This window comes from Mesoplodon densirostris, chromosome 1 (genome assembly GCF_025265405.1).
Source record: "Mesoplodon densirostris isolate mMesDen1 chromosome 1, mMesDen1 primary haplotype, whole genome shotgun sequence".
Lineage (NCBI taxonomy): Eukaryota > Metazoa > Chordata > Mammalia > Artiodactyla > Ziphiidae > Mesoplodon > Mesoplodon densirostris.
In genome coordinates this window covers 51,028,010-51,043,382 of record NC_082661.1, presented here as the reverse complement: position 1 = coordinate 51,043,382, position 15,373 = coordinate 51,028,010, and the positions used below count along the sequence as shown (strand labels likewise).

The 15,373-nt window shown below is 40.6% G+C and overlaps 1 protein-coding gene across 1 annotated transcript in view; it reads left to right on the top strand.

Annotated features, from left to right (window-relative positions):
* The window catches only part of SHLD2 (shieldin complex subunit 2), a 95,129-nt gene extending 80,296 nt beyond the window's left edge, over positions 1 to 14,833 (top strand). The window contains exons 8-10 of the mRNA XM_060079922.1: positions 7,911 to 8,139; positions 11,496 to 11,611; positions 14,519 to 14,833. Of these exons, the coding sequence (XP_059935905.1) occupies positions 7,911 to 8,139; positions 11,496 to 11,611; positions 14,519 to 14,718 (545 nt within the window). The 3' untranslated portion in view covers positions 14,719 to 14,833. The remainder of the gene's footprint in view (positions 1 to 7,910; positions 8,140 to 11,495; positions 11,612 to 14,518) is intronic.
* The last annotated feature ends 540 nt before the right edge of the window (positions 14,834 to 15,373 follow it).

Below are 15,373 nucleotides of genomic sequence, written 5' to 3'. Positions count from 1 at the left end.
CAGTGCACAGACTTCTCATTGCGGTGGCTTCTCTTGTTGCGGAGCACGGACACTAGGCATGCGGGCTTCAGTAGTTGTGGCACGTGGGCTCAGTAGTTGTGGTGTACACGGCATGTGGGATCTTCTCGGACCAGGGCTTGAACTTGTGTCCCCTGCATTGGCAGGAGGATTCTTAACCACTGTGCCACCAGGGAAGTCCTGAAAAAATATTTTTTTTAAATCAGAAATGGATGTTAGAATTTTTCAAATGCTTTTTTCACCATCAATTGAGATGATCATAGTTTTTTTCCAATCTTTTAATATAATTAATTACATTGATTGCTTTTTGCATATTAAACCAACTTTGCATTTCTGTTTTTTTTTTGTTTTTTTGGCCGCGCCATGCACAGCTTGTGAGATCTTAGTTCCTTGACCAGGGATAGAACCTGGGCCCTTGGCAGTGAAAGCACGGAGACCTAACCGCCGGACTGCCAGGGAATTCCCACTGACATCTGTTAATAAGAATTTTTATGTCTGTGTTGTCTGCAGTTTTCTTTTCTTGTAGTAACTGTTACCAAGTCCAAGCTTACTTTGCTTACTGCGTGACAGACCAGTAAATCGGGAGATGAGGTGTTGAGGCAAGGAATACGACTTTATTTGGAAAGCCAGCAGACCATGAAGATGGTGGACTAGGGTCCCCAAAAGACCATCTCATCGGGGTCTGGATGCCAGTTTCTTTTGTAGAGTCAGAGAGGGAAGTAAAGTAAAAAGGCAAAATAGAGAGGGAGAGGTGGCGAGGAAGTCAAGTAAAAAGGTCCGTCAGTCTTGCAAAACATCTCCTGGAATGGCCAGCCTCAGTGAGGGGTTGTGTTAGTTTCTTCTTTCTTGCAGCCATTCATAGGTGGGCAGGGTTCCCTGAGGCAGGCCATTATGTATGATTATAATAACAAAAGCAACGGAAAGCAAAAGTTAAAGTCAAAGAAACAGATCCAACATGGAGTCCCATTTAACTCTTCCCCATTACATATCTTTTTTCTGGTTTTGGTGTTAGAGCAATGCTCATAGAATGAGCTGGTATGTAGTTTTTTCCCTTCAGTTTTCTGGAAGAGTTTGTTTAGAATTAGATTGATTTCTTCTATACATGTTTGGTAGAACTCAGGGAAGCCATCTGGGCCTGAAGTTTTCTTTATTGGAAGGTTTAACTACAAATTAAATTTATTTAATAGATATAGGACTATTCTGGTTATCTGTTTCTTCTTGGGTGAGCTTTGGTAGGTTGTATCTTTCAAGAAATCTGTTCATTTCATCTAAGTTGTTGGCACAACAACAGCAACAACAATTTATTGGCATAAAGTTATAATATTCTCTTATTATCCTTTTAGATATATGTAGAATCTATAGTAATATTGGTAACAGGGAAGAGGTAAATCGGACTCTATGTTGGACCTGTTTGACTTTAACCTTTGCTTTCCGTTGCTTTTGTTATTATAATCATACATAATGGCCTGCCTCAGGGAACCCTGCCCACCTATGAATGGCTGCAAGAAAGAAGAAACTAACACATCCCCTCACCAAGACTTGGTCGTTCCAGGAGATGTTTTGCAAGACTGATGGCCCTTTTATTTTACTTCCTCGCCACCTCTCCCTCTCTGATTGTATAAAAGAAACTGGCATCCAGACCCAGAAAAGATGGTTTTCCAGAGACACTATTCTGCCATCATCTCGGTCTGCCAGCTTTCTGAATAAAGTTGTATTCCTTGCCTCATCTCCTAGTCTCTGATTCATTGGCCTGTCTGGTGGTGAACAGAGCAAGCTTGGACTCGTAACAGTATTACCTGATATTGCTAATTTGTGTCCTCTCTCTTTTTTTTTACTGATCATTTTCGCTAGAGTTTTACCAATTTTATTAATATTCTCAAATAACTACCTTTTATATCCATTAATTTTTCTCTGTTTTTCTACTTTCTATTCCATTGATTTCCTGTCTGGTCTTTATTTTTCCTTTCTTCTGCTTTCTTGGGTTTCACTTTTTTACCTTTCTTAAGGTGGAAATTGAGGTCGTTGATATGAGACTTTTTTTTTTTTTCCAATGTAGGAGTTTAGTGCCATAAATTTTCCTCCAAGTACAGCTTCTAAGTTCTCTATCCAGTGCCCTATGGATTACAAGATTTTCCACTCTAGCTGGTGGGAAAATACACTACTCCCAGCTCTGTGTAAGCTTCAGTGATTGTTCCCAGTAATCCTTTTCCTTGGTTCTTTCCTTGGCCTCTGGTCACATATATTGGTCAATACTCAGTTGAATTCTCCAAGGGGTGGACCGTCTGCATTTCTCCAGAGTTCTCCCTCTGCATTTCTCCAGAGTTCGCTCTCTTTGCAGCTCTCATCTATCTAGTACTCTACCCTGAGAACTCTAGCCATACTAGCCTTCCAGACTCAAAACTCTGTCTCCTCTCAACTCAGGGAAACCACCAGTCTCTGCCTGGATACCCTTTCCTGCACCACAGCCAGGAAACTCTCCTTGTAAGCTGGGACAGTCACCAGGCTTACATCTTTTTGCTTCTCATCTGTTAGGGATCACTGTCCTTTATTGTCTGATATCTCATGTCTTGAGAATTGTTGTGTCATACATTTTGTTTGGTTTTTAGTTGTTTCAAGTGTCTGAACAATTTTTTTTTTTTTTGCGGTACGCGGGCCTCTCACTGCTGTGGCCTCTCCCGATGCGGAGCACAGGCTCCGGATGCACAGGCTCAGCCGCCATGGCTCACGGGCCCAGCCGCTCTGTGGCATGTGGGATCTTCCCGGACTGGGGCACGAACCCGTGTCCCCTGCATCGGCAGGCGGACTCTCAGCCACTGCGCCACCAGGGAAGCCCTGAACTATTTTTATACACAGTACTTCTGACATCAAATGTATGGGGTTTTTTGGTCTGTTTTTTTGTTTTTGTTTTTTTCACACCAACAGCCATTTCTCTGACTCTGAACACCAACTTGGTGTCCTACAGTTCAATTTTGATGCTACCTGCTTGGAGTTAGTATCAGACTCCACAGGTTTAAAAGCTCAGTCGCACAGGACTCTCCTCACTTCAGATGCCAGTCTCAAGTATTAGGTACCCCGGGTACCCTTCTGTCTGACTTGGCTACAAAGTTGGGAGTTCCCACAGCCCTCCCCACTTTCAGGCTCAGTAATTTGCTAGAACTGCTCACAGAACTCAGGAACTCTCTTTATTTACGTACCAGTTTATTATGAAGGATACAACTCAGGAACAGCCAAATGGAAGAGATACATAGGACAAGGTATGGGGGAAGGGGCGTGGAGCGTCCATGCCCTCTCCGGTGCACCAACCTCCCAGCATCTCAATGTGTTCATCAATCCAGAAGCTCCTTGAACCCTGTTTAAGGTTTTTAATCAAGGACTCATCGTGTAGGCGTTATTGATTAAATCATTGCCCATTGGTGATTAGCTCAATCTCCAGCCCCTTTCCCCTCTGCAGAGGTCAGTGGGTAGGGCTGAAAGTTCTAACCATCTAATCTGCCTTGGTCCTTCTGGTGACCAGCCCCCATCCTGAAGCTACCTATGGGCCCCAGTCACCAGTCATCTCATTAGCAAAGAAAGATACTCTTATCATTCTGGGAGATTTCCAAGAGTTTTTGGAGCTGTGTGCTAGGAACTAAGGACAAAGACCGAATATTTACTTTTTATTAATCACAAGGTAGGAGCATAAATCCAGTCGCTTACTCTACCTTGGCCAAATGCCAGGTTAAAATTTTACAAGTTGTGTTCATTCAGGTATGTGTGTTTGAATATTTTCCAAGATGTGATTATAGGTTAGCATTATTACATTATAAAACTAAGCTAAGGAGAATGCAAGTAGAAAACAAAAACAACCGCCTCTCAAAAAACCCACCTTTTAATTGAATACAGAGATTTATTCTCGGAGAACTCCATATACCCACTTCTACATGGAAACATTTATTGATACTGTGACCAAATGCAAGTTCGTTTGCCGGATGCACAATGAGGCCAGACAAACCAAAATGTCAGAGTTTGGAGCAGAGAAAGGTTTATTGCAGGGCCAAGCAAGGAGAATGGGCAGCTCATGTTCAAAAAATCCCAGCTCCCTGGTGGTTTTCAGGGAGAAGTTTTATGGGCAGTATTTGGGGTGAGAGATGCAGGGTGGTGCTCTGGGAATCTGTGTGTTCAGCCTGAAGTTACCATCTCCACTTGGGTGGGGGCCTTAGTTCCTGCAGAAGAGCTCAAAGATGCTGTTATGTATATTCCATGAGAAGGAGCCAGGACCCTGCCCCACTGCTGTACTACTATTGTTTCTTGACTTCTCCTCCCTTGTTTCTGCATCCCCTCCCTTCGTTGATTAACAACTGTTTGAATCTGCTCTTCGGAACTCAGGGAAGATCAAGGAGGCTGAATGAAGCCTATTTCCTACAAACAAGAAATGAGGACACAGAAAGGATTTGTACCTGGGAGAGCCCCACAGGGTCCTGCTCTGTTTCAATACTAACAGTTAAGTTAAATTAATAAAACTTCTGGAAAATAAACACAGATGATAGAAAATTTACAAATTTTTATATCAAACAAAATTTTGATATGACTTTCAAAAATGGAAGTAAGTGGCTATAGAAACTCTAGATTTATACTAGTTGGTGAAATCTTGGGTAGTGTTGTAGTGCCATGTAAATTTCTAACCCAGTTTCATATTTATATGTCCTTCCTGTCCCCGCCCCCCCACCCCCAAAGCCCCACAGGCTTGTGGAGCTGGTCACTGCAAGAAGAATGCCATAGTCAGTAGAGGGGCTACATTTAATTTGGTGTCACAGAGAAGTCTACTCTGTTATCTAACTTTTACATAAAACAGCTACTTGCTGAGATTGGAGACCTAGAAGTAGATTTAAAAATAAAAATAAACAACATTATGGACAACAACAAATTAGGTGGCTACAGTTTTGATGATTAATGGTTCTAAGTATATAGACTCACCAATTTGGGGATGAGGCTGGGAATTGGGACTATTCTTGCATACCCTGGAGAGGTACTCCCCAGTGGGAAACCATGCAAAAACTTCGTGCTGTTATAGTCCGTCCCTGGTTGTGAAACTGAGCAGGACCCTGCGGGGCCTTCCCAGGTACAAAAACCTTTCTGTGTCCCCAGTTTTTTATTTGCAGGATAAAGGCTTCAGCCTCCTAGACTTTCCTGAATACCAAAGAGTAGATTACAGTTACTAACCAGGGAAATAAGGGAATGCAGAAACAAAGAAGGAGCAGTCAAGAAATGATAGTGCAACTATTAAAGCAGGATCCTGGTTCCTGCTCAAGTAATATACATAACAGAATTTTTGAGTTCTTCTGCAGGAACTAAGGCCCCCACCGTGGTGGAAGATGGTTAACTACATGCTAACCATACATGGTTAATTACATGCTGAGACCTCAGACTGGTTGAAATCAGAAGTCTGATGATTGACAATCCTGGAATACCACCCTGTTACCTCACCGTTAACCAATCAGAAGAAAGTCACACCCTGCAGCCCTCATCCCAAATTTTGCTCAGCAAAACTTCTCCCTAAACAAGTTCGTAATGTATAGCATAGGTAACTATATTTAATATCCTGTGATAAACCATAATGGAAAAGAATATAAAAAAGAGAATGTCTGTATGTGTATAACTGAGTCACTTTGCTGTAGAGCAGAGATTGGCACACTGTAAATCAACTATATTTCAATAAAAACAAACAAAAAAAACACTTCTCCCTGAAAACCATCAGGGAGTTTGGATTTTTTGAGGATGAGCTGCTCATTCTCATTGCTTGGCCCTGCAGTAAACCTTTCTCTGCTCCAAACACTAACATTTCGGGTTGTTTAGCCTCACTATGCACCGGGCACCCAAATTTGTGTTTAGTAACAGTATCCTGTGTTCACAGAGGCCCTTTTAGCTATTTTCAGTCTCTTGATGTTTAGCTATGAGGGTGGAATTCATAATTTTTATCATTGTTTATGTGTTTTTAAGACAGACATGGGGAGAGCATGTGGAAATACAAGCAATGTTTTTCTAACCTATTTCATAGTTAAATAAAAGGCAGAAGAAAGGGAGATTAACAGGGGGAATTTCCCAAGAGGGTCTGCTTCCTTAGTAAAAGCCAGAGGGGTTGAGGCTGTGTCTGACTCCTTGTAAAGAAACGAAGATTCTGGGAATTCTCTGGCAGTCCAGTGGTTAGGACCACGCTTTCACTACAGTGGCCTGGGTTCAGTTCCTGGTCGGGAACTAAGATCCCTCAAGCTGCGTGGTGCAGCCAAAAATAAAAAAAAAGGAAAGAAAGGAAGGAAGGGAGGAGGGGAGAAAGAAAGGAAGTATCCTGCCATCGGCAGAATATCAGTGCCCAGCAGGCCATGAACCCCTTGAAAGCAGTATCCACATTCTTCATGAACTTTTAATTTTTTTCAAGAGTTGTGTAAATTTACAAAATGTTAGCAATTATATTAACATTCTTCTAAAATCATTGGGACTTCCCTGGTGGTCCAGTGATTAAGAATCCACCTTCCAATGCAGGGGACGAGGGTTCGATCCCTGGTCAGGGAACTAAGATCCCACATGCCGTGGGGCAGCTAAGCCCACGTGCCGCAAGTACTGAGCCTGCACACTCTGGATCCCACGCGCCACAACTAGAGAGAAGCCCACGTGCTGCAACGAAGAGCCCATGCACTGCAACGAAAGACCCTGCATGCCACAACAAAGATCCTGTGTGCCGCAGCTAAGACCCAACGCAGCCACATAAATAAATAAATATTAAAAAAACAAAAAACATAGGTGAGCTATGCTTTAATAAAAATAAAATTACTGAGTTATTTCATTAAATAATTTCTTAGTGATTCATCATGTCTATGGAAAGGCGTGATGAAGAGTCTGCTATAGTTTATTAGGTATGCTGACCGCTACACACCCTTGTAATTTGTGTAGAGATATATGACATGATTGGAAGAGATGATGAAACAATCTTCAGGCACTAAAAGACTGAAGCAAACTGAAGGGCTTAGGAATAGGAAAGTCACCATTAATGAGACCCCTGCAGAGATTACCAGGAAAGGGAACAGGACACCGAATGATGAGTTCTTGACCCGGAGTGTGCTAAAAGGATGAAGAGGAACAAATTCAGAGCCTTAAAAAAGCCTTTAAACTGAACATGGAGAGGAAAAGAGAAGGTTGCTCAGATAAACTCATCAATCTCACTAGTATACAGTAAGGCAAAGATAAATTAGAAAAAAAGAATGTCTGGCAGATAAGAGATACTCAGTATTTGTTGAATGGGTGAGTGCATGAGCCAGTGAGTAGTGAATGAACATGCTTGAGGTGCCTGGTGAGTCACACAGAAAATATTATATGAGGACCCTCAGGGCTCACGTGGCTATGTAACCAACACCCAGAGTGTGGATGATGATGGGTGGGAAATTGAAAAAAAAGTTTAAAAAGACGGTAAGCTAGTGGTGTATTATTTTTGGACAAAGTAGAGAATAGAAGAATTACTGACCTCCTATTTGACTTTTGATGATGATTAATTAAAAAGAAAGAAGAGATGGCATGTTAGTTTCAAGTGTTTAGAGGGATTTCTTCTAAAAAAGATTAAACTGATTTTTCATGATTCCAGAGGACAGGGAGGAAGAAAACATCCACCTTTTCAGCCAAATTAGCCAAATAAATCTTCACTCTAAGTTGCAGGCAGATCACCCCTTACACTCTAGAGTAATTACGGAAGTCCTTATGTGAGTGAGACTGTCTAGGAAAAGAGTAGAGAAGACCAAGAACAAGACCTCGGTGTATCCTTTACTATAAATAACTGTGAATCAACTGTATAATTAACCATGTTTGTAAATTAAATTATGGTTTTAGTCTCCTAATTTGTGATATTTCTTTCTGTTTGTCTTTTACAGGAGTGATTCTAATCAAAGCCCAGATTTTAGAGCTAGTGTTTCCCATTACAGCATCTCTGAAGATAGCTCTAAATGCTCACAGTTCTCTGAAGATTATTTTTTCTTCTCTTCCCAATATTATATATACTGGTTGTGCAAAATGTGGATTGGAACTAGAAACAGATGAGAACAAGATCTACAAACAATGTTTTAGCTGCTTGCCATTTACCATGAAGAAAAAATACTATAGGTAAGGCAACTAAGTAAGCCAGCAGGATGGAAAATGTTTAATATTATAGGACTGGAAGTGACCAAAAAATTACATATATCAACTCTTTCTAATAAGAACTAACTAGAGCTAATCCAAGAGAATAAATTGTTCCTCCTGAGTGATAAATAGCTATTTATGAAAGCAGAAATTCCCCAGTAATCATAACAGGAATTTTTCAAAAGCAGTAATTGGGAGATTTTATTGTCTTTAAGCAGCTATACTGAAGAAAACTTTTACTTGGTTTACATTTTTAACCAAGTTCTAAATGGCTCATAAGAAACTCATTTCCCCACCTTAACATATTTTTGGAATTTAAAGGTTAAAAGTAATTATATGATCTAACCTCTGAGTTGTGGAAGCTAGTAAGGTGTTTAACCTTTCTGTATCTCAGTTTCCCCAGCTTCATATTAGAAATTAAGGATAGCAGACTAGCACTCAGTGTTTTATTCTTTTCTATTTCTAAATACTGCAATATCTAAAAACCGTGTGCAAATATATTCAGCATGTTATCATGGAATACTTTAAGAAAATTTACAGAAGCTTAGTCCATAAGCCTTATTTCCCTTTACATATATTTATGTTTGTTATAAATAAGTAAATGAACTTTGCTCTTACTTTGAAAGTTGCTTGTCTGGAAAAGAAAATTGGATTCAGATGCGTGGTCCCCTCCCTTCGCCTCCCCCGAGTCCATTCTCCACAGCTGACAGAGTGACCACTCCCTTCCTTTAAAACCTTTCCAGAGTTTCCCATCACACTCGCCTCTGCGGTCTAATCTGCTGTACTCCTTGCCTTGCTCACTGGGCTGCAGCTATACCGGTCTTCTTTCAGTTCTTTAGACACTCTGACTTTTTCCTCCTTAGGGCTTTCTCACATGCTCTTTTCTCTGCCTGACTCCACGAGGCTGGCTCCTTCGTGTCTTAGTTCAGTGACCGTTCATCAGAGAGGCCTTCTTAGTCACCTCCTTTGTTCTCTGTTAGAGTGCCATGTGTGTGTACCTGGAGTCGTTTACTTGCATATTGTCTTCTAAAAAACATCGTTACTGAGATATAATTCATATCCCATCAAATTAAGCCATCTAAAATGTACGATTCCATGGCTTTAGTATATTCACAGACTTGTGCAACTGTCACCACAATCAATTTTAGGTCATTTTCATCTCCCCCTCCCCCAAAGCCCCATACCCATAGCAGTCACTTGTTCTCCCCTCCCACCAACCCATAGCACCCACTAGTCGAATTTCTGGCTCTATAGATATGCTCATTTTGGACATTTCATGTGAATAATCATACAGTGTGCAGTCCTTTGTGACAACTTCTTCTTAACATGTTTCAAGGTTCATCCATATTGTAGCACGTATCAGTACTTCATTTTTTTTTATTGCCACATAATATGGATATGCCACATTTTATTTATCCATTCATCACCTGATGGATATTTGGATTGTCCCCACTTTTTGGCTATTATAAATAATACTGCTCCGAACATTCATGTACAAATTTTTGGGTGGACATGTTTTCATTTCTCTTGGATGTATACTTAGGAGTAGAATTGCTAGGTTGTATGGTAACTTTTTGTTCCTTTTGAGGAACTGCCAAACTGTTTTCCAAAGCTGCTGCACAATTTTACAGTCTCACCAGCAATGTATGAGGGTTGCAGTTTCTCCATGTCCTTGTCAACACTTTTTATTATCTGTTTTTCTTTTTGTTGCTTGTGCTTTTCAAGCAACATAAAGAAACATCATATCTAAGAAAAGTATCATTCCTAACCCAAGATCATGGAGGTTTACTCCTATATTTTCTTCTAAGAATTTTATAGCTTTAGCTCTTATGTATAGGTCCATGATCTATTTTGAGTTAATTTCTGTATGTGGTATAAGCAAGGGGTCCAACTTCATTCTTTACATGTGGGTATTCAGTTGTCCCAGTACAGTTGTTTGAAAAGACTATTCTATCCCCATTGAATCATCTTGCCACCATTGTTGAAAAGCTTATTGTCTTTCTATCCTATTAAACTCTTAAGTTCCTTGAGTGAAGGAACCAGATCTGTCTTATTCACTAGTGTATACCCAGTGCTTAGCACACTGCATGGTACAAGATATCGAGTATGTATTTGTTGAAATAAAGAATGGAGGAAGAAAGATAGCCTGGGGAAAGAGTATAGAGTGTAAAAGAGGAAAGGAACTAGAATCATCATGTGGATAAAGGGGGAAGTAAGTTTTTAGAGGGAAAATCAGTAGTCATGTTTTAGCTGTTACACTAAATTCCCCTATATTAGTGAGTCTTTCTAAATTCTGTTCTCAGTTTATTCCCCCCCCCCGCCCGGGTATATTTATTTAATTCAAGCTTTATAATTTAGATTCAGCATGAATCACAATAAATGGATCATCAGAGTTACTAATAGAAAAATTATCATTGCCATTGCCAGAAACATAGATTTTAATTCCTGTACAATCATTACCAATTTTATCTCCAGAAATAAAATCACAATATGTACCAGCAGGAAGACCAGTTTGCAAAGTTGAAGATAATGCCCAATCATCATTGTTAAAGACAGTGAATCCTCTGTTTCCTCTTCCAAAAGTTACTTGGTTGCTACCACTGTGTTTGTAAAAGGTTGGCCCTCAACTACATTACGGAACACAACCATGTTCCTTATTTGACGCCATTGATGTTCACAGACCCAGTGATTGCCACAAGTAGTATCTGGATTTCAATTTATTTTTTAATAATTTATTTTTAAAAGAGGTATATCCCTGTCTTTAAAAGTACATAGATAGAATAATATTATCCATATCGTTTTGTTCATATTGTTTGTCCCTTAGAGTGTATCATGGCATTCCTCTCCTAAAAGCACTTATAAATCTTCCTCATTCATTTTAACAGTCACATAATATTCCATTGCATGAGGTACCGAAAACTATTTACCTAGTTCCTTGTTTATTGACATGCAAAACAGTTTGTTTTTGATGAGAAAGAATCCAGTGGAAAAAAATAACTTGAAATCATGATTGTGAAATACATGATTATCATCTTTATTTTATTTCTAGAAATAATTTACACAGCAGTGTAAAGTAATGTCTTCTTACATTAGTATCTGAAAATTTAAAATGAATATGGAATAAATAAAATTTATTAATTTATCACTTGAAACACTTTTTTTTTTTTAAAAAAAACCCTTCTTTTATTTCTGGGATGTTTCAGGACATCCTAGAGTTGTTTTAGGAATTAAAATTAACCCTGCATAAAAACCCAGTGATTTTTGAAATTATATTGCATTTAAACATTTCTTTAATTGAAAATCTTTTTGAGGGTCCTGTGCTGTTTACTCTTTTGTAGGCCAGCTTTAATGACCATAGTTGATGGAATATATAAGGTTTGCGTCCATGTAGGATCAAAGCTGATAGAGAAGATTCTTCTCAACATTTCTCCTGACTGGCTCAACAGAGTTATAGGTAAGATATCAACACGCCATCAAGAGGTTGTTCTTGGTGAAACCATTCATTTCAGGAGTGTAGATAGTATATTGGAACAGAAGGAACACTATACTGTAAATTAAGAGGGGTTTTTTGTCAGTATATAAGCAGAAGGATAATTTAGCTTAAGTGAAACACAAGACTATACACACTACTATATATAAAATAGATAATCAACAAGGACCTACCTGGTGTCCAACACCAGGACCTTAGTTTTATAATAGTTAAGTAAATGAATGTGTGACACTATATAAACATATAAAGATTGTCCAGTGTCGGTGGTGAGGATATGTAGGATCTTCAGCTCTGATGATAGGTCTAGTCAGTGGCTAACAACAAAGTGAAGATAACCCATTTGTCAGATGCTCAAACTCCATCCTTTTCTCATTAGTCTTAGACTCTCTAAGCAGTTGAGTTAATCTGGTTCAATTCATTGCTCTGTCTGTTAATAGTGAGTTATTTTTTCTGGCTTTCATTTTTGCTTGAATGCTGAACATTGCGTATAGAACAATACAGACTGAGGTAAACAGTATTTGTACCTGAAGTGGGCATGCCTGTTTTCCTAGACCTTTACTGGAGGTTGGGGGTGGGCAGGGTAGTTAATCTTGTCAGACCATGAGTCGGATTTGAGTTTTTTATTGTTCTGGTTACCTTCTGGTCACCACTGGCTTCCAATTATCTAGCATTATGTATGCTCATGGTGGGGAGTGGTTCTCCAGAGAGTTTTCCCTAATATTCCTGCTTCACCAGTCAGCTTTAACCCTTCACTCTGTACCTGGGCCTCAGAGAGAGTTTCTCTTCATGTTCTTGTACCTCCCCAGGTTGTACAAGCTCTATTTTTTGTCCTTTGGTGCATCCAAGCCTGGAGGGAAGGGCAGGAGTGATTCCCTTTGATTCTGGTCCAGCCTTAGTCTTACACAGGCTCTGTGTGTCTGGGTCTTGGATGTGATGCTTTCTCAGTGACCCTGCCCCTGCTGCCAAGTCAGCCAAGCTCTGCCTTGTGTCTTTGGTGGGTATCTTTGTGTGGTCCTGCCCCTCTCTCAGCAGCAGGGCACCGCTAATGGTCTTGATCCAGGGTGGTTTTCTGCCCCTCTCCCAGGGATAGAGGGGTTTTCCTTTCACCTTTCCTCCATCTTCATCCTCACCATCTGTATCTTGGGGCAGTAGGACTTGAGGTCTTCCTCCAGCAGTTTAAGGCTTTTGTTCCTTAAGGGAGCCGTCCTGAATGGTGTTTTGTGCTTTTCCTCCTGGGAGCTTCTCCCCTTTCCCAGGCCTTCACCATAGCTGGAAGCTTTCTCTGATGTCTTGCCCTGCGTCCAGCCTTGTGAGTACCTGGTGAAGATGAGAAGAACACGTGCCCCCTTGTCTTTGACGCTGGTCCACACTTGCCTTTTAGCAGTTCATTGAAACTTTAAGCACATTCTTCATTCTTGCTTGTTTTGTGGACTGTCTTCTTTCTGAGCTCAGCCCCAGGCAAACCCATGCTCCTGTCCTGTCTCTCCTTACACTGCAGTCTTCTTGGCAGCTGTACAACCTTGGCTCACTTATAGGTCCAAGAAGATTGTGATTTTGTAGTTTATTCAGCTTTTTCTAATAATTGTTAGGGTAGGAGCCACACTCTTCCCAGTATTCTACATCCTAATCGGAAGTCTCTCTGTTTTTTTAATTCCCTTTCTTTATTAATTTTCATTCTTTCCACTGTTTTCATGCCTTTTCTCGTTGTACTTTATTTTCAGTCTTGTCTTTTCATTTTTTGCACAATGGCAGTTAGTCTTTATTTCTCAGAGAAGCATTGTTCTCATATACAGTATAGACCTGTGTTTTGCCCAGTCCTAAGACAATTAAAGTCCTCCTTCTTGGCATTAATTAAATTGTATCCATAAGTGAAGATGTGGGCACCGTTATAAAGTGTTCATCAGATCATTCAGGTTACCACTAACCTTGATTTTTTTTTAGCTTATTAAAGTGCTGTACAGAATTCTCACACCTCCAGGGATATGTCATGGGCCCTCCAGGAGTCTGTAGACTCAATCCAAGAAAGGCTGGTGGTGCTTGTCAGGGAACCAGTAGAGGCTGAGCATAGTCAGTGGTGCCTTGTCTGTCTAGTGTTGAGCAACTTGCTAAATGACTTGATTGGATGTCCTCAAAAAATGAGAGGAAGCATATAGGACAAATGCAGAATACAATGACATATCCACCTATAATCTTAGTATTTGTATATATTATCAAGATTTGATATTAAGTAACCAACTTAGAGTCCTGTTATATAAACAATAAATATGTGTATATGTAACTGTGATAAGAGCTATAGACTAGATAAATATAAGAGTACTTTTCTGATATGGACATGCCTTTTTTTTGTGTGTGTGGTACGCGGGCCTCTCACTGTTGTGGCCTCTCCCGTTGCGGAGCACAGGCTCCGGACGCACAGGCTCAGCGGCCATGGCTCACGGGCCCAGCTGCTCCATGGCATGTGGGATCTTCCCGGACCAGGGCACGAACCCGCGTCCCCTGCATTGGCAGGCGGACTCTCAACCACTGCACTACCAGGGAAGCCCTGGACATGCCCTTTTTGTTTCAGGCTTAATTTAGGAAAAGATTAATCTCAGTTCTTCCCTTGATTGCTTGAAGAAGCCAGGGGCTGTACCATAATAGGAAACACCATCAGTCTGAACAGTGCATTACTTGTGCCTTCTCTCCAGATCAGCAGGAATTGTGCCTCATCATTCTAGAGTAACCTGTGACTAGAAAGAGAGGGGCTAGAAAGAGACATTTACAGTGGGTTTGGGACTTGAGAAACCAAGGGAAACAATGAACCCTTCAATGTGAGCATGTCCACACCCTTGGAAGGGATGCTAAGAGCCCTTCATGTTTCCTCTTCCTCAGCCCCTCCCTCAGACGTCACCTACGACCTGGTCGCCGCAGACCTGCTCCATGCCTTGCTGGCGGGCAGTGGGGCACCTTGTGTCCTGAAGGTTCAGAGCCTCTTTGTGTTAGATGAAAACAGCTACCCGCTACAACAGGATTTCTCCCTCCTGGATGTTTATCCTGACGACATGAAGCACGGGTCCCATGCCCTTCTCTAAGACCAGAGGAAGAAACTACAGGCACTTCAAGGAAGAGCACTGAAATGATTTGTCTTTTGAAATGAACGACAGGGCTTTTGCTCGGCGTTTTAAAATAAGTATATTTTATAAAGAGAGTTGTGTTAAAGATATTAATTAAATTTTTTTTTTCCCTGAGAAAATTCTGTGAGTTTTTCTGTTTGTTTTTTGGTCTTTCCCTTTCTTGCTTCTAGAAAAATGATCTAGCAATGAAGGGAACACGCAGCATTTCATTAGGATTAAAGGCTCTCTCCATTTAGTCCCTGCTCCATTCCAGGCACTCTCCTAAGTACTAGGACGCGGACCTGAGGCATTTCCTCAGGAACTGCTTTTCTGCTATGGTCACAAACTCTAAGTGCTTTCCTTATACCTACATTAATAAACCATAGACATGACATGATTTCCTTGATTATAACTCTTCATGACTATGGATTAGTTCATATAAGCCTACGTTTAGACAAGTTCCAGATGAGCATGTCTTTCAATAAAGAGGCATTGAAAATGCAGGAAACATGGTCATGTTTCAACTCTTTATCAGGGGAGGCCGAGAGTCACATTGTTCATTTCTAGGATTTGAGTGCCTCACTGAATTTGCTTGCCAGCAGACACTTTGCAGTTGGTTCTCTCATTACGACTG